The sequence below is a fragment of the Neofelis nebulosa genome, chromosome 3, assembly GCF_028018385.1.
Source record: "Neofelis nebulosa isolate mNeoNeb1 chromosome 3, mNeoNeb1.pri, whole genome shotgun sequence".
Lineage (NCBI taxonomy): Eukaryota > Metazoa > Chordata > Mammalia > Carnivora > Felidae > Neofelis > Neofelis nebulosa.
Genome location: NC_080784.1, coordinates 46,071,194 through 46,093,933, shown reverse-complemented (window position 1 = coordinate 46,093,933; position 22,740 = coordinate 46,071,194). Strand labels below are relative to the sequence as shown.

Below are 22,740 nucleotides of genomic sequence, written 5' to 3'. Positions count from 1 at the left end.
GCGCTGCCCGTTGTCGATTGGGTGAGACGACTCAGTGGTGAGCTGCGATTGGGTCACACCAGACGTGAACTGGGCGGGACCGGAAGGTGGTCTCTGCCTGGGGGGCTCCCGGGTCTGGGGCTCTGCGTTCGTCTCGGGGGATGTGGAGAGCTGGCAGCATGTCGGCGGAGCTGGGAGTCGGGTTCGCACTTCGGGCAGTGAACGAGCGCGTGCAGCAGGCGGTGGCGCGGCGGCCGCGGGTGAGGAAGGGGACAGCGTGGGGACGGTGGGCGGCTGCTTTGAGGAGGGGGAAACACCTGCGTGGGAATGGGTCGTCACGGTGACGCAGAGGGGTCTCCCGGAGGGGCGGGAGCCGTCCTTCCGCCTTGGCTTTGGCGCGGGTTGCAGAGCCCCCAAAACGCTTAGCGAAGGGTGTCCTCAGCCACCTCGCCGTGAGTCTGTCAGGTTTTCTGGAGGTTGGCTTAGTTGGAGCAGAAGGTATCCACTACCCGGGAAGATGACCAGTCCCCCAGCAGCGCGACCATTGCCCGTCCCACCTCGTGTCGTGGCCAACAGCCTTAGCGGACAGGAGCAGCGCCAGTCCCGTGCCCAGAGGCTACAAGAGGAGACGTCTACTACAGGAGCACTCAGAGGAGGCCAGATCCCCAGATCACGTGTGTGGCAGCGTCTGACTGCTAGTAGGTGCTCAGGAACAGTCGGCTCCACCCGGAGGTGAAAGAGACGGTGGACGGGCCGGGTTCTGGAGACCCCAGAGCTGCATGGCACGTTTGGACTCGAGGGGAGCTGACATCCAATCCCAAGCAGTCTAGAGGGAGATTCCCTCCCCCCCCCCCCCTTCTAATGTATTTTGTCTCCTCTGGGAATTTCATTAGATCAAGGGTCAGTGTCTGCTCCCCCTCACTGCAAGTTTAAGCCAATGGTGTGGAGTGAAACACAACTGAACAGAGAGGTCAGAGTTTCTCCCATCAAGCATTTATGGTGTCAGAACTCAGAATGCTCTTCTGGAGACAGAAGATCTATATCAGTGTAGTCTTTCCTTGGCTTACCTTGAACTAAGTCACTCAACTGCTCTGGCCGGGAGTTTCCTCACCTGGATAGGCAACGGAATGAGCTCTGACTGCCTTTTCAGCCCACCCTTGGCATTAATGTTCTATGATTCTCGGCGATTCTCCAAGGAAAGCTAGGGATGTCCCTAATCAACATCACTCTGGGAAGTTCTCCCAGCAAAACTCCACAGGTGGATGGGCCGCCTGTTCCACTTTTCTCTCTGGAAGTCATCAATTCGTCAATGTAATCCTAGGAGCTATGACATGGTCTCATAAAAGGCTGGTGATGCATCATCCCTCAGAAGGAAGCTGGAACTTTTTGCTAATGGATCTGAATCCTTAGAGCCTTTGAAAATACAGTGATTCTGTAAAAATTGCAGAGGATCATTGGCTCTGTGAAAACTGAGCTATGTGAGGATAGGTGGATCTCTTGTTGCCTCTGTATAGATTTGGTTGCAGCAGAGTTCAGGAAAGCCCTGCTCTTTACGTGATGGCCGTAAGAGGGTCATATGGGCCTAACTCTCAGTCCAGAGTTTGTGGTGTCCCTGCCTCAGTTCTGCTGCTGGTTCTTAATTAGATTGAACAATAAATTACATAGCTACCCTACACAGGCCACTTTTGGCGGGGGGGGGGCAATATTATTGAATATACCAGGACCAGAATGAGTTTCCAAAATTTAACCTTGGGGTTTCAGAAGCCAGAAGTGGTATCCCCTCTAGTCAGAGAGTAATGCCTTCCCTTAACAAACTGATTCTTAAACCTCCAACGTTGGCATGCAAGAGCATCATCTGAAGAGTTTGTTTAAAAAGGAGATTCTCAGGGGCGCCTGGGTGACTCAGTCAGTTGAGAGTCCGACTCTTGATTTCAGCTCCAGTCATAATCCCAGGGTCATAGGATCGAGTCCCACATCAGGCTCCATGCTGGGCATGGGACCTGCTTAAGATCCTCTCTGTGTCCTTCTAACCCTCCTCCCCCACTTGTGCTCTCTCTCAAATTTAAAAAAAAAGGAAATTCTTAGACTCCAGCCCCAAAGATTCAGAGTCAGTAAGTCTGGAGTGGTACCCAGATGATGCTGATGCAGTTGGTCAAAGACCACATTTTAAAGAAATACTGCTTTTACTTACCTTCCCAGGTCTCCTGAGAGAGAACTGTGTTTTACTAGGTATTAAAGTAGCTACCATATTAGATTTGGATGCCGTGCATTTGAAAGACATTTGATCAACATTATTTGATACTGGTCCCCCCTCCAGTATAAGAATAATGGAGCTTACCAAATGTCAAGTTAAGACCTATGCCAACTGATCCTACAGGGTCTATCTTATAGAACTCACTGGAATAATATTCCTAAACGTTCACCCACTGGGCTCTTTCTCTCTTGGCAGGATCTCCCAGCCATCCAGCCCCGACTGGTAGCAGTCAGCAAAACCAAACCTGCAGATATGGTGATTGAAGCCTACAGTCATGGCCAGCGCACTTTCGGGGAGAACTACGTAAGATCCCTTTTCCAAACTCCCTTTGGAAGAGTTGTGATTGCCAGGCTCTCACTTGTTCTGTTTTTCCCTTCAGGTTCAAGAACTGCTAGAAAAAGCATCAAATCCCAAAGTAAGTGAATATCTGAATTCTTGAGTTTGCATCTAATCTTGGCTCCGCAGTTGAAAGTTAGACCCTTGTTGGTGGTGGGTTTTATAGCAAGGTTGACTGGCAGTAGAAATGTTTCCATTCACCTCGAGCTCCAAATAAATCTCAGCTAGATTTTCTTTCTTTATTAAAACTAAAACTATAGTCATCTCCTTTGTAGCTTTTTGGATATGGTAATTTAGGAGCTTGCTATAATCCTGGATCCTCTGAGATTGGAAAACTTTACTCGGTTCATCTTTCTTGGGGTTTTTTTCATTTTTTGTTTTTTAAAGAAGTCTCCACACCCACCATGGGGTTTGAACTCATGACCCTGAGATCACAAGTCGCATGCTCTACCAACTGAGCCAGCCAGGTGCCCCATAATCAGTTCGCCCTTAATGGATGATATCTAAAAGATGGAGGGAGTTGATGGGAATAAGGAAGAGGAACAGAGCAGAAGCCTTAGGTAGTAGTATCCTTAGGAGCCCAGCTGAAGAGGGTGATAGCAGTTTATTGCATAGACATGAAAAGTCAGAAGGGAGTGTGTAAGGTATTTGAGCCGGCATGGCCTTCATAAATTCTGAGTCAGACATGGTTACCTTTTTTCCTTCAGATTCTGTCTTCGTGTCCTGAGATCAAATGGCACTTCATTGGCCACCTACAGAAACAAAATGTCAACAAATTGATGGGTAAGATCAAATTCTAAACATGAAGACAAAATTTCTCTATCATTATACTACTTATACTACTTTCTGTGGAAAAGAGAACAGCTTTTAGAATAGTCCTAATTCACCGTTTGTGTTTTGGAGTCTTGGGGAAAAGAAATGTTAGTGCTTAATATAAGGAAAAAGCCTGATACCAAGAATAGAATGAATTCACCATTGACTGGGTCGTATGTACTTGGAAACCTACCCTACTTTGTGTTAGGTATCATTTGGTGGTCTTCCAAATAAATTGTAAGGAATTGTATCCCATAAAATTATTAAGTGGGCAAGGGAGACATTTTTCTTCTTTTCCCTCTGGATGTAAGACTATGGTAAATAAAATATAATAATATACAGTAAATCAAATACAGTATATATTGTATATATTGTATATAAAACACAATATACAGTAAAGTACAATTAAGAATTAACTACAAAAGAACTTAACCATATGACAATGACATGTGGAGATCTGTCTGAGGAACTGAATACTTATTTCTCTCAAGGTTTCTAAAATAACCTGTATTTTTTTTAAGCAGCTTTATTGAAGTATAATTGACCTGTAGTAAATTGTATATATTTAAAGGGCACAATGTGATCAGTTTTGACGTATGTTTGTACTTGTAAAACCATCACCACAATCAAAATAGTGAACATATCCATCACCCCAAAAAGATTCCTCATGCCCTTTGTAATAACCCCTTCTTTCCGCTCCTCCCCACTCCCCTCCTCCAGCACTACTTACCTGCTTTCTGTCACTGTAGATTAGTTTACCTTGCTAAGAGTTTTATATAAATGGAAATATAAAGTATGTACTTTTTTTTTGTCTGACTTCTTCCACTCAGCATAATTATTTTGAGGTTCATCATGTTGATTTGTGTATCAGTAGTTCACTCCTTTTTATTGCTTTATCCATTCACCTACTGATGGACATTTGGGTTGCTTCTAATGTGGGGCCATGACAAATAAAATTGTTATGGCAGTGACGGAAAAAAAGCTGCTATGAACATCTTTGTATGGACTCTTTTTTTTTTTTTTTAATATTTATTTTTGAGAGAGAGAAGAAGAAGAAAGACACAGAGCACGAGCAGGGGAAAGGCAGAGAGGGAGACGCAGAATCTCAAGCAGGCTCCAAGCTGAGAGCTGTCAACACAGACCCCAACGCAGGGCTTGAACCCATGAACCGTAAGATCATGACCTGAACTGAAGTCAGACGCTTAACCAACTGAGCCACCCAGGCACCCCATATGGACTTCTTCTTATCTCTTAAAATATATACCTAGGAGTAGAATGGCTGAATCTCACAATAAGTATATGTTTAATTTTTTTTTTAATTCTGAGAAAGTACACATAACATAAAATTTATCACCTTTAACTATTTTTAAGTATTCAGATTAAAGGCATTAAGTACATTCATATTGTTTGCAGCCATCACTACTTTCTATCCTCTAGAACTGTTTTCCTCTCTCAAAACTGAAACCCTGGGCGCCTGGGTGGCGCAGTCGGTTAAGCGTCCGACTTCAGCCAGGTCACGATCTCGCGGTCTGTGAGTTCGAGCCCCGCGTCAGGCTCTGGGCTGATGGCTCGGAGCCTGGAGCCTGTTTCCGATTCTGTGTCTCCCTCTCTCTCTGCCCCTCCCCTGTTCATGCTCTGTCTCTCTCTGTCCCAAAAATAAATAAAAAACGTTGAAAAAAAAAATTAAAAAAAAAAAAAAGAAAAAAAAAAAAAAACTGAAACCCTGTACCCATCATCATGTATGTTTAACTTTCTAAGAAACTGCCAAGCCATCCTCCAAAGTGGATGTGCCGTCGTACATTCCCACAAGCAGTGCTCAAGTTCTTCCACATCTTTGCCCACACTTAACACAGTCTTTTAATTTTAGCCGTTCTAGTAGGTATGTGGTAGTGTCCTTGCATTACCTTAATGGCTTATGATGTTGAACATCTTTTCACATGGTTGCATCTGTTTATCTTCTTTGGTGAAGTGTCTGTTGAAGTCTTTTGCCATTTTCTAATTGGATTTTTTTACTTTAAGACAAGAGAATTCTTTATATATTCTGACTAGTCCTTTATCAGATACATGCTTTGCAAGTGTTTTCTTCCACTCTGTTGCTTGTCTTTTCATTCTCTTAACAGTGTTTTTTGAAGGGCCCAAGTTTCTAATTTAACGAAGCCCAGTTTATCAATACTGTGCTTTTGGTGTTGTGTCTAAAAAATATTTCTCTATGGTTCAAGTCACAGATTTTCTCTTAGCAGTTCTATAGTGTTCAGTTTTATATTAAGCTTCATTATTCACTTTGAGTTATTTTTGTATGTGGTGCAAGGTATGATTCCAAGTTCTTTTGGTTTTCCGGGGGGTTTTTTTGCATATAAATATCTAATTGTTCCAACACTACTTGTTGGAAAGTCCGTCCTTTTTCCATTGCATTCCTTTGTACCTTTATCAAAAATCGATTATCTGTGAGTTTATTGCTAGACTATCTACTCTGCTCCACTGATCTACTTACCTACTTTTACACTGAAAGCATGATATTTTGTTTCATGGAGCTTTATAATAATTCTTAAAATGGAGTACTGTTAGCCCCCAGCTTTGTTCTTTTTCAAAGTCATTTTGGCTATTCTAGATCCTCCCCATTTCCATATAAACCAATTTGTCCATTTCTACCAAATATATATATATTTGTTTTATATATATATATATATGTTGTATATATGTTATATATGTTTTATATATATAAATATATGTTATATATGTTATATACATGTGTTATATGTATAAATATATACATATATATAAATATATATATATATATATATAAATATATACATATATAAATATATATACACATATATAAATATATATATTTATATATATTTATATATGTATATATGTATATATTTATATATATTTATATATGTGTATATATATATATGTTATATATCAAAAGCCCTGCCAGGTATTTGAATTAGGATTGTATTGAATCTATAGATCAATATGGGGAACAATGACATACTAAAAATATTGAACCTCCCAACACATTAACAAGGTACAGCTCAGTAGTTCTTTAGGTCTTCTTTATTTTCTCTCAGTAATATTTTGTAGTTTTCATTGTGCAGGTTTTCTTCATCTTTTTTCTGATTTATATCTTTGTTTTTCTTATATTTTGATGCTATCTATTATACTGTTATTCTGTTTAATTTCTGATTGTGTGTTGCTAATATATAATACAGTTGATTTTTGTATATTCATCTTGTATACTGCAACTTTGTTAAACTCACTTATTCTAGTAGCTTTTTTTGCAGATTGCATATAATTTTCTACGTAGACAATTATGTTATCTATGAACAAAGACAATTTACTTCTTCCTTTCCAATCTGGATGCCTTTTATTTCTTTTTCTTGCCATATTATACTAGCTAATACCTTCAATACGATGTTGAGTAGAAGGGCTAAGAGTGTACATGCATGTTTTTCATGATGTGCTTTATCAGAAGGAGAAATTTCGCTTCTAATGCTAATTTGCTGAGAAGCTTTATCAAGAGTAGATGTTAGATTTTGTCAAATGCTTTTACTGCATCCATTGAAATGATCCTACCGTTTTTCTCTTTCAGTTTATTAACATGTTGAATTACATTTATTGATTTTCTATTGTTAAACCACTCCTATATTACTAGGGATGAGCTCACTTGGTCATGCAGTATTATCCTTTTACTATAATGTTGCATTTGATTTGTTAAGTTTGTTTAGAATGTTTGCATCTAGGGGCGCCTGGGTGGCTCAGTCAGTTAAGCACCCAACTCTTGGTTTTGGCTCAGGTCATGAACTCATGGTTCATGGGTTCAAGCTGACAGTGTGGAGTCTGTTTGGGATTCTCCTCTCTCCCTCTCTCCCTCTCTTTGCCCCTCTCTTGCTCTCTCTCAAAAACGAATAACTAAACTTAAAAAAAAGTGTATGCATCTATAGTCACAAAGGACATTGGTCTGTAGTTTTCCTTTCTTATAATATCTTTTTGTAGATTTGATAACAGGATAATGCTGTCCTCATAGAATGAGTTGGGAAGTATTCCCAACCCTTCAGTCTTTTGGTAGAGTTTGTGTGGAATTGTTATTGTCTCTCCTAACTGCTTAGTAGAATTCACCAGTGAATCCTGGAGTTTCTTTGTGGGAAGGTTTTTAACTGTAGTTTCAATTTTATTAATAGATTTAAGACTATTCATATAATCTGATTTTTCTTGGGTGAGCTTTCAAGGTTCAAGGAGTTTGTCCATTTCATCTAGAGTAATGAATTTATGGGGCACCTGGATGGCTCAGTTGGTTAAGCATCCGACTTCAGTTCAGGTTATGGTCTCGCAGTTTGGGAGTTCGAGCCCCATGCTGGGCTCTGTGCTGACAGCTCAGTTCCTAGAGCCTGCTTCGGATTCTGTGTCTCCCTCTCTCTCTGCCCCTCTCCCACACTCTTGCACTCTCTCTTTCTCTCAAAAATAAATAAGCAATAAAAAAAATAATGAATTTGTGAGCATTAGGTTGTTTGTAATATTCCTTTATTATCCTTTTAATATCTGTAGGATCTGTAGTGATGTCAGCTGATTCCTGATGTTGGTAATGTGTGTCTTCTCTTTTTTTTTCCCCTAATCCATCTGGCTAGAGGTTTATCAGTTTTATCAGTCTTCTCAAAGAACTACTTTTAGTTTCAATAATTTTTATCTATTGTTTTATTAGTATATGTTATATAAACAAAAATAATTATGTATTGTGGGATTTATAACATATGAAAAAGTCAAAATGCATTGCAACAATAGCATACAGAATGGAAAGTTAAGAAATAGAAGTACACAATTATAAGGTTCTTAAACTATATATGAAGTAGTATAACACCACTTTAAGGTAGACTATGCATAAGTTCAACTTTAAAGCAACCAATAGGGGCGCCTGTCTGGCTCAGTCAGTAGAGCACATGACTTGATCTCAAGGTGTAGATTGGATGTAGAACTTATTTAAAAAATAAAATAAAGCAACCAGTAACACAGAGAATTATAGCTAATAAGTCAGCAAAGGAGATCAACTGGAATAATAAAAAAATTTATGAAATGGTTTCTCATTGTGGTTTTGATTTGCATTCCCCTAATGACGAATGAAGTTGAACATGTGCTTATTGGCATTTGTGCATCTTCTTTGGAGAAATGTTTATTCAAATCCTTTGTGTATTTTTTAATTGGGTTTTTTTTTTTAATTTTTTTTTTTAACGTTTATTTATTTTTGAGACAGAGAGAGACAGAGCATGAACGGGGGAGGGTCAGAGAGAGAGGGAGACACAGAATCCGAAACAGGCTCCAGGCTCTGAGCAGTCAGCACAGAGCCTGACGCGGGGCTTGAACTCACGGACCGCGAGATCACGACCTGAGCCGAAGTCGGACGCTTAACCGACTGAGCCACCCAGGCGCCCCTAATTGGTTTTTTTTATTATTGAGTTGTAAAAGTTCTTTATATATCCTAGGTACCAGGCCTTTATGATATATATCATTTGCAGATTTTTTTCTCCCATTCCATGGATTGTCTTTTGACTTTCTTTATGGTATCATTTGTAGCACAGAAATTTTTCATTTTCATGTACACCTTAATGTAAAATAGACATTTTAAAGTACATTTAGTGTACTTTGTCTCTTTTTTGTGTGTGTGGCATGTGCTTTTGGTGTTATAGCTAGGAAATCCAAGGTCACAAAGATTTTTTTTTTTTAATAATCTCTATGCCCCATGTGGGGCTTGAAGTCACGACCCAGAGATCAGGAATCACATGCTTTACCAGCTGAGCCAACCAGGTGCCCCCAAGGTCACCAAGATTTACTCCTGTTTTCTTCTAAGAGTTTTATAGTGTTAGCTCTCACTTTGGGGATTTTTTGAATTCATTTTTATGTATAGCCTAAGGAAGAGGGAGGTGCAACTTCATTCTTGTCCGTTGAACTGTTTGCACCTTCACCTTTATTTTTCAGAGAAATGTTTGCTAGCTATAGAATTCCAGCTTGACGGTTTTTTCTTTCAGGACTTTAAAGATGTCACTCCACTCTCTTCACTTACATTGTTTCCAGTGAGAAATAGGATGTCATCTTTATCTTGGTTCCTCTGTATGTAACGTGTTTTTTTTTCTTCTAGCTACTTACAAGATTTTCTCATGATCACTGGTTTTGAGTATTTGATGATGATGTTTCCTGGTGTAATATTTTCCACATTTCTTGTGCTTGGGGTTCATGGAGCTTCTTGGATCTGGAGTTTATAGTTCTCGTCAAGTTTAGAATATTTTCAATCACTGTTTCTTCATATATATGTTCTGCCTCCCCACTCCCTCCCCACCACAACTTCTCTTCTCCTTTGGGGACTCCGGTTACCTGTTCGTCTGCTTGAGGTGTTTCGGCAGCTCACTAATGCCCTTTTAATTTTAATGATTTTTTTCCTGTTTCATTTTGGATAATATCTTCAAAGTAACTGATCTTCTTTAGCATTGTCTAATTTGCCATTAATTCCATCAGTGGATTTTTCATCTCCTACATGTGGTTTTCATGCTAGAAGTTCAATTTGGCTCTTTTTTTAATATCTTCCCTGTCTCTCTCTATTTTTTAATAGATGGCACACAGTTATGGTAACTTTTAATGTGCTGTCTACTGATTCTATCATCTTTGACAGTCTGGAACAGTTTCAATAGATTGATTTAATATATCATATTTTCTGCTTCTTTGAGTCTTTCAGTGCCTGGTTTTTTTGGGTGGGGGGGTGGGGAATAGCCAAACGTGAATTTTCTTGTTGGGGGCTGGTCAGTTTTGTATTCCTATAAATATTTTTGAGCTTTTTTGGAACACAGTTAAGTTACTCGGGAACAGTTTGATCTTTTTAGGTCTTGCTTTTAAGATTAGTTGGTGTGACTGGAGAGAGCTCAGTTCAGGGTTAATTATTCCCCATTTCTGAGGCAAGGCCCTCTGTATACTCTAGCCAGTGCCCCATGAATCCTGAATGTTCCAGCCTGTCTGATGGAAACAGGCACTATTCCATGCCCTCTGTGAACATCAGGCACTGTTTCTTCTAATCTTTTCAAATAGTTCCCTCCCCAGCCCTGGGTGATGCACGTGCCGGTCTGTACCCAGCTGAGTTCTGGAGGGGAGCCCTTTTCAAATCACCGGTGATGCCTCTGTATGCAGCTCTCTCCTCTCCCGAATTCTGTCCTGTGAACTCTAGCTGCATAGTCTTTCCATATTCTTAGCTCATGTCCTCATTCTAAGGCCCACGCTCTTCCTCTCTTCCCCTTTTCTGCAACACATTCTAGAAACTCTCCAGGAAAGAGAGGTGGGGCAGTCACTTCATGTGTTTCTCATGTCTCAGAGATCACTATGTTTCACTCTATGATACACAGGTCTTGTAAACCATTGTTTCATATATGTTTCACACATTTTGTCCATTTGGTTGTTCAGGTGGAATGGTCACTCTGGTCCCCGTACTTACTCCATCTTGTCAGGAAGCAGAAGTCTACTACATTATTCTTAAAAGCTATTTCACACTAGGTATGGGGCAAGTAGAGAGACTATTTACACTTAATAAACGCAGCAAGACAATCAGCTTTTTAATTTGAGAAATAATTAAATTAGCTTCCCTTCCTCACAGTGTAAATTCCAGCTAGATTAAAGAATCCTAATGTGAAAAATCAAAACCCTGAAAGTGTTAGAAGAGGGGCACCTGGGTGGCTCAGGTGGTTAAGTGTCCAACTCTTGATTTAGGCTCAGGTCGTGATCTCATGGTTCATGAAATCAAGCCCCTCATTGGGCTCTGCCCTGACAGTGTAGAGCCTGCCTGGGATTCTCTCTCCCCCTCTCTCTGCCCCTCCAGGGCTCGCGCACTCACACGCACCTCCTCTCTCTCTCTCTCTCTCTCTCTCTCTCTCCCTCTCCCTCTCCCTCTCCCTCTCCCTCTCCCTCTCCCTCTCCCTCTCTCTCTCTCTCTCTCTCTCTCTCTCAAAATAAATAAATAAACTTTAAAAATAAACAAGTATTAGAAGAAAACATAGGAAAATATTTTTATTTTTTCAAGTTGGTGAAAGGCCTTTCTAAATAAAGCATAAAGTCTGGAAACCATAAAAGAAACAACTGGCACATTTGCTTACACAAAAATTAAAGCAAAAAGAAAGCACAGATTGGTATTAAAATAATAGTTTTTAAAAGCAAAAGAGGTTAATGTCCATAATGCATAAAGAACCATGTGTATATATTTTTAATCAATGAGAAAAACATAGGGGAAAACGAACGGGTCATTTACAAGGATAAAAAATACAAATCCAGGAATCAAGTGAAAAATGCTTAACCTCAATAAGAGAAATGCAAAACACAATAAAAAATTCTACCTTTCACCAGTCAGGTTTGCAAAAAAATTAAAAAGCTGCTAACATGCAATGTTTTGAGAGCATGAGTAAGTGAGCACTCCACATTTTGCCAGGAGGACTCTAAAATGGTAGGGCTTTTTTGAATTTCTCATATCCAATACAATTTAAATTGCGCTTCCTCTTTTAACTAGTAATTTTTAATTCTCGGACTCATGCAGCCTATAGCAACATGTATATGTGTGCAGAGGCCTGTGTGTAAGCTTTGGGTTTATAGTAAATAAGAAACAATGTCTATTAACAAGAACAATGTTAAATAAATTGTGATCATCTGTTCTGTGGAACGATGCAGTTGTTAAAAGTACAGGTGGGTTTATGCTACTGATGTAAAAAATCTCCAACATGTATTGCTAACTGGAAGCAAGCAACCCATAAAACATTTAGTAGGAGCCAATTTGTATGTTATTTCAAAAAATAACAGGAAATTCTATGTCTGGGGAGTGTGTGTGTGTGTGTGTTCGACTGGATGGAAATACACTAAAATAGATCTAGAAGAATCCTTATTCTAGCGGTAATAGTGATAGTTTCTAGGGTGAGAGGCTTGGAGTTTTTACTGCATATATTGCTTTTACTTCTATATTGCTTCTTCTTTTTTTTTTTTTTCCAACTTCAAGCATGCATACTTTCAGTCTGTTTTTTAAAATATATGTAAGTTTTTAAGTGAAGTAGCCTGAACTCAAATTCAGTATGAAGAATATGGAGTCAGTTTGCCATCATTTCAAGTCACAGCTCTAATATTTGTTAATTTTGTAAACTGGAATAAACTTTATCCTTTCTGAGCCTCAGTTTCCCCATCTGTAAGATGGAGGTAATAATAGTGTTTTATGAACCATGATAAAGATTAAAAAGAAGTGGGCACCTGGCTGGCTCAGTCACAGGAGCATGTGACTCTTGACCTCAGGGTTGTGAGTTTGAGCCCCACGTTGGGTGTGGAGATTACTTAAAAATAAAATCTTTTAGGAGGCCAGGATGACTTAGTCGGTTAAGTGGCTGACTTGATTTCAGCTCAGGTCATGATCTCATGGTTCGTGAGTTCGAACCCTCCATCGGGGTCTGCGTTGGCAGCATAGAGCCTGCTTGGGGTTCTCCCTCCCTCTCTGCCCCTCCCCTGCTCACTATCTCTCTCTCTCTCTCAAAATAAATAAACATTTAAAAAAGTTAAATAATAGAATAAAATAAAATCTTTTTAAAAAACAAAAAAAAAATAATTAAGAAAAAGATTAAAAAGAAATCATGCATATACAACAGTTAGCAAATTGCCTGGGGGATTTCAGTGTTTATAAATGCAAGGTGCTGATGCTGCTTCTGTCTTTGTCGTTCTTTATCTGGGCAAGACTAATACTTCATTTCACATGCATCTCTGGAAAAGAAGATGGCTTTGATGACGTCAGCATCTCCCTTAGCTCTCCGTATTGAGGTCATTCTGATGTCCTTGTTGAATGAGAGCACCCCCAGCGCACAGTTTAAGAACATGGTGTTAGCATGCCAGGGAAGCACTTTGACCTCCATTGGTTATCCTCTCTTTATTGTCATCTTGACCTGTTTCTCGCTGTGTGAGCTGCGATTTAGTCGGATCAAGCCTGCTATTAGGAATCTCTGCAATTCCCGACCCTCAGGAAGCTCTTAGAGTTGGCACGCTGCCGGATTGTGGTGCGTCAGCGTTCCCCCTGTTCGTCTTCTCTGATTAGATAGCAATGGGCCGACATCCGAACTCACATCTAGTAAAACTGTCACGTGAGTCTTAGCAGAACTAAGACTTAACTGTCTTGTTCTTTTTCTGGAAAACTGTCTTCCCATCTGCCAAGTCAAATATTGGTTGCGCGTTGCTTGCCACACTGGGACGAGTGGAGAATTACCTTGCCTCTTTCTCATTACAGCTGTGCCCAATCTCTTCATGCTGGAAACAGTGGATTCTGTGAAGTTGGCAGACAAAGTGAACAGTTCGTGGCAGAAAAAAGGTTCTCCTGAAAGGTTAAAGGTTATGGTCCAGGTTAACACCAGTGGAGAGGAGAGTAAGTGACCAGACCTAACTATAGATTTTTCTTCCCTTAGGATGGTTGAAGGTCAGCAAGAATGGCAGGCCTAAGTATCTGATAGCTAAGGTTATAGAAGGAAATCATGGGCCTGTAAGTAAGACGTTTCATGCCTGTAAGTAGGATCTAGAAGGCACAGTGACATCTAAGCCCATCCACATATAATTCTTTCATAACATCATGGGTTGTTATTTCTTAATTTTTTGGTGGCCCAAAATTGGACGAGTCAGGAAGGGGATTGTGACTTTGATTTCCAGAAAATTCCCAAAAGTCACCATCACTCCTAAAAGAGATGGCATAGTTACCTGTATAACACTTCTCCAGTGTTAAAAAAAATTTACTTAGCATAATCTTGGGAGAGAACAGAAGAAAATCCCGTGAGCACCCGTTAATGAATACCTTCAAGGGGCTTGCGTTAACGTTGTAACCTAGTGAACAGAACAGGAGCTTTGAAATCAGATCTTGGGTTTGACCTCCAGCACTGTCCGTCATAACTGTGGGTTAGTTACCTAGCCTCTCTGTACCTCAGTTTCCCTGGTGGACAGTGCTGTCATAATGATGCCTACTTCAGAGGGTGTTGTAAGGATTATAAGTCTTAATGCGGGCAAAGCTGTTGGCATAGAACCCCACCCATCTCACTTGTTAGCCACTTTATTGTTTACAGACTAGTCGTTTGCTTATGACCATCAGACCAGTGTTCATCAAACCGTAATATGAAGGAGCACAGTGCCAAGACTATTTTCTAGATGGGCCCTCAGGTCAGGCTTCCCAGACTGAAATCCCAGTTGCACATTTTCTAGTTGAATGACCTTGGAAAAGGTACTTAGCTTTCCTGTGCCTCAGTTTCCTCATCTGTAGAAGGGGGATAGTAAGAGTACTTACTTCATAGTTACTGTATTAAGTGAAAGGCTCTTAGGACTTGGCATGTGTACCTGGCAGAGAAGTGTTCTGTAAATTTTAATAATTGTCATTATTTCTACACATACCTAGATTATATCTTACATTACCAATATAGGTAAATCTGAAATTGACTTCAGGTCAAGTCTGTGACATCATTTCTTGGTAATCAGCTATAATTTGCTGTAGTTAAAGATTAAAGTGAATGTTCTTAGCATCTCCATTTGATAAGTGAGGGAAAGAGGATATCAATATTCCTTATAACTGCATAACAAATAATCATTTGCTGCAGATTCCTCCTCTAGTTGTTAATTGGCAAGTGCAATTAAATTTTGAAAATATATAGTGAAACCCGTGTGATAGATACTTTATTTTTAAATGTTTACAGTCTTGGGGCACCTGGGTGGCTTAGTCGATTGAGAGTCTGACTCTTGATTTTGCCTCAAGTCATAATCTTCATCAGGCTCTGTGCTGACAGCATGGAGCCTGCTTGGGATTCTCTGTCTCTCTGTCTCTCTCTCTCTCTCTCTCTCTCTCTCTTTCTGTCCCTCCCCCACTTGCACTCGCTGTCTAAATAAATAAATAAATAAACATTTAAAAAAATAATTTAAAATGTTTAAAATTCCAATAAATTAATGAAACTGTAGAAATACCAGAACTAGGAAAAGAATCCTCAGATAAATCTGGTGTTTGGCAATGTGAGTCTTGTTGGTGTCCCAAGAAAAGCAGTGTTTTTTTCTTTTCCCTGTACTCTAGCTGTTCTCGGCTCATATCACTGAGATTCAGATGGTTATTATTCAGAAGGGAAGCAACATAGACAAAGACCTCAAAAATTAGGTTACTCTTTAGGACTTGAGGATATGTGTTTTTCAAGAAGTCCTCTTGTCCGAGAGTCACCTCCTCTGTTACAAGGAAGGGATGGAAACTGAGCCTTCCTCTGGCTACTTAAAACATTTTGGTACAAGTGTCTTCTGTTTCTTTTTGTGAAGGTAAACATGGCCTTTTGCCTTCAGAGACAGTAGCCATGGTGGAACACATAAATGCCAAGTGCCCCAGCCTGGAGTTCGTGGGGCTGATGACCATAGGAAGCTTTGGACATGATCTTAGTCAAGGACCAAACCCAGATTTCCAGGTACTGGGGTCCAAGGATGGCGGGATTGCTCATGCACTAGAGAAGCATCTGAATGAAATGCTGTTGCAGGGCTGGCTGTTGTAATAAAGTTGAAAGCCCTCCCAGATATTGCCTGTCGGGTATTATGACCCTCTTCTGAACTCTCAACTCCCCTTGAACCTGGCTAAAACACAGTCTCTAGAGAAAATGAGCTCTTTTCCTCCTTTCCAGTGACTGATCATTGTTTTGAAAATAGGAGCATTTGCTAAAAAACTTTAGGTAACTTCTGGAAATTTGGACAGGCCTTGAAACCACAAAGAACCAATAGTCTTTGTCAGAGATGTTCAGATTCAGCCACTCTCAGACACCCTTGGAGAAGGCAGGAGGAAATAATGTGACACTTGTCCTTCTGTTAGGCGTTACTGTCCCTCCGAGAGGAGCTGTGTAAAAAGCTCAACGTCCCCACTGAGCAGGTTGAGCTGAGTATGGGCATGTCCATGGACTTCCAGCATGCGGTAAGTGTCCTCCTTGCCCTGTCCACCCAAGGGGAGGGCCCGAAAGGCCGCAGGAAAGCAATGTTTGCTGGAGAAACCTTTGAAACGCCTCATCATGGCTATAGAGCAGCCAACAGCAGTGGCCCTCAACTGTCCCAACATCCCCCACCCCCTTCTTTTCTGAAATGAGATGTATAGAAATTACAGCCTGACACATAACTCTCCTAAACTCCATCTAATTCCCTAAGGGGATTCTAAAGAAAAATCAGAAGGGATACCTGGCTGGCCCAGTTGCTAGAGCATGCGACTCTCGATCTCTGGGTTATGAGTTCAAGCCCCATGGTGGGTGTAGAGATTACTTAAAAACAAATAAATAAACTCTTTTAAAAATTATAGCTCAATTTCTTATTTTTCTTTCTTTATTTTTGGGGCACCTGGATGGCTCAGTCGGTTAAGCATCCGACTTTGGCTCAGGTTGCCATCTCATGGTTCGTGAGTCTGGGCTGTGCGCTGACAGCACAGAGCCTGCTTTGGATCCTGTCTCCCTCTCTCTCTGCCCCTCCCTGGCTCACTCTCTCGCGCGTGCGCGCTCTCAAAAATAGACTTTTCAGGGGCACCTGGGTGGCTCAGTCAGTTAAGTGTCCGACTTCAGTTCAGGTCATGATCTTGTGGTTCACGAGTTCGAGCCCCGCGTCGGGCTCTGCGCTGACAGCTCGGAGCCTGGAGCCTGCTTCGGATTCTGTGTCTCCCTCTCTCTGACCCTCCCCCCATTCATGCTCAGTCTCTCTCTGTCTCAAAAATAAATAAACATTAAAAAAAAATTTTTTTTTTAAATAGACTTTTTAAAATTATAGTTTAATTTCTTATTTTTCTTTCTTTCTTTGTTTTTAAGTAATCTCTACACTCACTGTGGGGCTGGAGCTCATGACCCTGAGATCAAGAGTCACACGCTGTACCGACTGAGCCAGCCAAAGGCCCCTAAACTGTAATTTTTTAAAAAAGCATCGCACTGTATAAATGTTTGGGCATGGATGTGTGACAGTGAGTCCTAATGAAATAGTCTGGAGTTCATCTTACGGGTAGATTCACAACAGCTGTTAACTATATGCTGAAAGAGGTGTGTGGCTCTGGAACAGTAAATAACTTGATCAAGTTCTAAAAACCAAAGTGTCAACCTCACTGTGTGTATCCAGTAGTTGCAGTCTCAGAAAATCATATATATCAAAACGGTGCAAAAATGCTTTGTGTTTATAAGTGAACTGGAATTCGGTCCCGTGCTCAAACAATTACTGGGAGATTTTTTCTTCTGACAGTGGAACGTTAGAAAGGGGTGTGGGCTGTCAGACAACCCTTCGTTGTGCCACTGTGTCTCAGTCACACAGGGTGACACGTCTTAACAGCCCCAACTCCATGGCAGTCATGTCCCCTAGTCACTGTGACAGCCAAGGAAATCCTGACTTCTTAAACACACCCCCGGAGGTGCTGTTGTCCCAAAGGGAACCCCTGCCCTGCACCCCTCTTCAGCTGCCTCAGCCTTGTTCTTCATAGAAGCCCCTCCAAAGCCAGAACGAGAGGCGGGACTTCAGCATTTGCTGCATGATTTTAAACTCAGCCCTTGATACTCTCTCTTCTTTCCCACAGATTGAAGTAGGATCTACGAATGTCCGAATAGGAAGCACCATTTTTGGAGAGCGAGATTACTCCAAGAAACCTGCCCTGGACAAGTCCCCGGCTGACCTGAAGGCCCCAGTGGAGGTGGCCCAGGCACACTGAGCCCAGGCACAGCCAGCCATGCCTCGTGGCCCGTGGGCCTGTCCAGGAACACTAACTATGCACTTACCTGGTCTCCATTTTGGTATTCCCCGTGTCACAGCACAGCCATGCTCTCCTTGTGACCTGGAGAGAGCGCGCTAATGATTGTGGGTGTTGATGGGAACCGTGTGTACTTAGGATCTGACATAAGAAGCTCACTTCAGGTAGTGGCTTTGGATTGGGTTTGAGAAATCCAGACATTTCTGCAAAACAGGTATCAAATCAGTAGCCAGGAATCGAGTTCAGTATTGAATCCTGCCCAGGAGCACCAACCAACCCACAAATGCCTTCCCCAGATTAAAATGTGGTCACTCATGCCTATAATCACCAAAGTGAGAGGGATTCCCATTTGTCATCCACGTTAATGGAAAGTCCCTTCATGCAGACCCCCTACTGAGTAATCACCTTTGCTGCTCTGGGGCAAAGTGATTTCTGCGCCCAGGTTTGACTCCACTCAGTAAATATTTGTCCCTACTCTGGAATGACAGTGCAGGTAACTTCAGGAGCTGGCTCAAGGTAGTCTGCAAACCCAAATCACAATGATCAGAGGTTATGTCATTCGTTACCTCGGTGGTCCCTGTGGACCCTGAAAACTGCAGGGGTAACCTAAAGGGACTTGGGCCTTTCGAATATCCTCCTGAAGAGACAGGGCTCTCCTCAATGAGAATTAAATGCTATGATTTGTTCTCCACTCTAATCCTCTTAATGGTGATTTCTTATCTCAAAGGCCAGTGACTCCTTCTCAATCTCTAGGCAGCCTCAAAGACCAGCCCCACAGTGAGTGTAGCTCCCCAGAAACTCCTTTAAGGCCAGTTCAGGCCCACAGTTCCAATAAGGCCTGGCTTTGAGGTTCCTGTTCCTGCAGAGCATTTTCCAGGCACCTCTAAAGCCCTTCCTCGTCCCCACTGCCCTGCTATATATATAAGCCAGAATTTGGCAACTTCTTGATTGTTAATAAAGTAGCAGCAAGGTCTTCAAACACCAGAAAGCACAATTCTCAGATATCCATAACAGATGACTTCCATCTGGGTGGTTTATTTTCTAGATGTTTTTTTCCTTATTTATTCAAGCCCCAGTCTTCATTTTATGAAATAACTTTCAGAACATGATGCTGCTGCTGCTGCTGAATGTAATTTTGTAAAACTTAAACCATTATGATTCCTGCACTGTTTCAGTCAGAGCTATAACATGTCTCAGAGTCTAGTAAATAAAAATGTGAGTTTGAATTATACCATCTGTGCCAATTACAAAGCAATTAAAAGATTTATTTTTTATGACCCTGTGTAACGAGTGAGTATTAACAGGAGCGGGGCATTGGAAGCAACAGGTAGCAGCTGTGCCCATCACTTGACATTGTGCCAGCCTGGCTTCAGGGGAGGACTTCCCTTGAGTCCCAGATGCAGCCAAAGCCACACGGTGGATGAGAGAGCAATTCTGAACTTCTAAAGGCAAGAAAAGGAAATGTTGGCATTTCAGGAATTACCAAAATCAAGAGCTTACTAACCTCTTACTGCAAGAACCTATATTCTAAGTGGCCTCTAGATGGCGACATTGGCTAACCTGTGGGCAAGCATTGGGGTTCCCAGCTCAGCAAATTTCCTGGGAGGGGCCCCTCACCCTTAGTCTCACCCCTTCAGAGAGCGGGAGTGGAGGCCAAAGAGCACGATTTTTCCAAGTGATGTGACTGACTCTTGCGGCGCCGCTAGGTTCTTCCAGATGCCTCATTTCTTTGCTACCTGGGCTAGTGGCCTGACTGTGGCCGTGGAGCACTTTGGGAGAGGGGAACTGGTCTAACTAAGCTTAATAAAGAACTCTGGATTGTGCCTAGAGATTGAGAACAATGAAAGAGGCGAGCCAGGGCCTGATCAAATGCAGATAAGGAAAGGGAAACCACGGTAAGTCTGTCCAGTGTACCCACAGCGGAAAGAAAATTGAACAAAATTGTGACTTTGGTTTTGTTACACGTGACAGGCAGCAGGTAGAACACTCCCAGATTTTCATCAGATCAGTGATAGCATCCCCAGCAAGTTTCCCGGGTCCCCACAGCATGCTGTTCGGGGCTGACCCACCACTCAGCCTAGCATCCTCTGTGCCACCAGCTGCCAGGGCCGGTGTCTGCCTCAGAAGGTTTGGATGCTCAGAGGCTCCCAATTAGCCCGCAAGGCTTTGTCCTGGAAAACTTCCTCCTAGTTTCCAGCTACTGCATCTCTATTACTCGAATCATACTCTGCTCCCCGCACCTCACTTTCTAAACATTCCAGGCACATAGAGTGCTCTCCCCTATATTCTCTCATTTTGCCCTCACAGAAGTTGGTAGGATAATTTAGGCTACATGGTGGTGTCCCTTTGTGGACAGAGTGCGGAGTCCCAGAGAAGGTTCTGCACTCCTTTTTTTTTTTTTTAATGTTTATTTATTTTGGGAGAGACATTGGGGAGGGTCAGAGAGGAGAGACAGACTCCCAAGCAGGTTCCACATCATCAGCGCAGAGCCCGACACGGGGCTCGAACTCATGAACCGTGAGCTCATGACCTGAGCAGAAGTCAGACACTTAACTGACTGAGCCACCCAGGTGCCCCTCTGCACGCTCTTCTGAGGGTAGAGTGGGTCAGTGGCAGAGTAAGAAATAAACTCCGGGCTCTTGATTCCCAGTCCAGAGCAGGCTTATAATGATTGGTAAGCGGCATATTCTTAGATCTATAGGTTTCAGTTAAGAGAAGCGTATTCCCGTTAAAGAACTGTATGCTTTTAGTCTATTGCAGTTGTGGAAAACTGACACATCTTTAATGCAGAACAAACTCTGAAACCACAAGCAGTGAGGATGAGCAGGGAGGAGAGAATTAAACCCAGCCTGAGTGGAACCCAGCCTCTCCCTTCTGTCATCCTGTTTCCCTAACACACATCTCCCCCCCCCCCCCAGATTCAAACTATCCCATGGGCCGCGAGGCCCAGATCGGGTCGTGCAGAGCAGTGCCCTTTTCCCCTTTGAGCCAGACTGGCAGGAAATTGTGTTCCCCACGGCTACATGGGGGAATGAGGTCAAATGGGACATTCTTAAAACCCAAGGCACTTCTTTCCTTCTGAAAGCAGTGGCCCCGTGCTTCCCACCAAAGCTCTGCACAGGAAGGACTCGCCCACCAATTCCTGAAGGGCTGTGATAAGGGTGGATGTCGTCAGTGGTGCAATTGGAACTGATTTGCTGTGGGAACTGTGACCGTCTTTACCATGAAATCAGTCGAATTGCTATTACATCAGCCTCATGACTAAGGGCAAAAGAATCCAAACCGTCCACCAAGAAGTTGTACTAATCTGCCCTCTCCCTGCAAGAAGCCTATAGGTAAAAAAGAAAAGGGCTTCCTTTTCCAGCCAGTTTTCATCAATGGGCATCCGCCATGGCCGTGGCCGCGTGCTGTTGAGGGGCTCTACACAAGGTAGGGGGCCCTTGAACTTCACCTCCTCTCCTTTACTCACTTCAAGGGTGCAAGAGACCTCAGAGCTAACACTCTTTGCCTGGTAAAGTCCAGCACAGATGAACATTTAAAATGGAATATGCTAGGGACAAAGGGGAGGGGGCTTTGGGTACCTTTCTTGTATTTCAAATAGGTTTTCCGAGCTCACAAAGGAGCAGAAGCCACTCCTTGGGTGCCTGAGTGCCTTCCTAAGCTGCACTCTGGGGGCTCCGTGCGCCCCCTGCCAGCACCTCCCCCCACTCCTCCCCACCCCGCCCAGGCGCCCCAGCTCAGTGCCGCCCTGAGGCTCTCAGACTCCGCAGCAAAGCTTGAGCCAGCTGCCAATCTCCACAATAAAATCAATGTGTGACCTTACTCGCCAGCTGTACCGAAGAAACTAGCACAAACCAGGGCCAACTTTGAAGCCAAGAAGGGAAGATGAGAAGTTGGGAGAGAGAGAAAGAGGGGGGAAAACTTGGCCGGACTTGAAAGGTGTCTTGTCTGTCTGTTCCCCATTAGGCGCAATCCTTTTGCAATCTGCCGCCTCGACATAATTCTCTTGACCAGAAACTCTCCAGAGAGATAGTGTCAGAAGGAAAAACAAACAGAATAGCATCTCTGACAGCAAAGTCACTTAAAAACCTATTTGGGGGAGGGAGGGGAGAGAAGAGATGTCAGCACGTAGGGGAGGGCGCTCCACAGCAGGCCACGTGTGCAGACACGGCTTACCCTGGGAAGGGACAAGGACAGGAAGGGGAGCCCAGGCGAGGACAACCCCAGGAAGGGAAACTCCAAGTCCTCTGCCCTACGAGTCCTCTCATCAGAGATGCACTTTGTCTGGCTTTCTCACCTGTGCCCTCAACACCAGAATCCACAGTGCTGGGCTTTTTACGGCCCCGTGATGCACTGAGAGAGATTCAGAAGGACTGTCTTCAGGGGGGAAAAAAGTGGTCCCAACCTCTCCTGCCTCACTTTCCCAATGCTTACCGCCACCTGCAGCGGAAGGCTGAGAACCCAGCTCTCCCTGTAAGCTGGCAGTCAACTCCCCCCGCAGCAAAGACCCTTCTCCCCAAGACCCTTTGACTTGACTTTGAGCTCAGCCACCTAGTGGCCTAGTGTTGGGGAAGGCAGGCCCCACCCTTCGGCCGCCGGCAGAAACCCAGAGGGT

General features: G+C 42.7%; 1 protein-coding gene and 1 non-coding gene across 4 annotated transcripts; one reads left to right on the top strand and one right to left on the bottom strand.

The window, feature by feature from the left end:
* The first annotated feature begins 81 nt into the window (after positions 1-81).
* PLPBP (pyridoxal phosphate binding protein) lies at positions 82-19,402 on the top strand. Of its 3 annotated transcripts, XM_058720708.1 has the most exons (9): positions 132-239; positions 445-677; positions 2,429-2,536; positions 2,613-2,648; positions 3,277-3,352; positions 13,656-13,790; positions 15,698-15,840; positions 16,236-16,334; positions 17,955-19,402. In XM_058720708.1, the coding sequence occupies exons 3-9, from the start codon at positions 2,486-2,488 to the stop codon at positions 18,084-18,086; spliced, it is 672 nt and encodes a 223-aa protein (XP_058576691.1). In that variant the 5' UTR covers positions 132-239; positions 445-677; positions 2,429-2,485; the 3' UTR covers positions 18,087-19,402. The 3 variants fall into 3 exon arrangements, with proteins under 3 accessions (XP_058576689.1, XP_058576690.1, XP_058576691.1); XM_058720706.1 differs by lacking the exon at positions 445-677 and having other exon boundaries at positions 82-239; XM_058720707.1 differs by lacking the exons at positions 445-677; positions 13,656-13,790 and having other exon boundaries at positions 82-239.
* TRNAT-UGU (transfer RNA threonine (anticodon UGU)) lies at positions 2,966-3,038 on the bottom strand. The gene has a single exon. It is a non-coding gene; the product is annotated as a tRNA-Thr (tRNA).
* Positions 19,403-22,740: the final 3,338 nt, after the last annotated feature.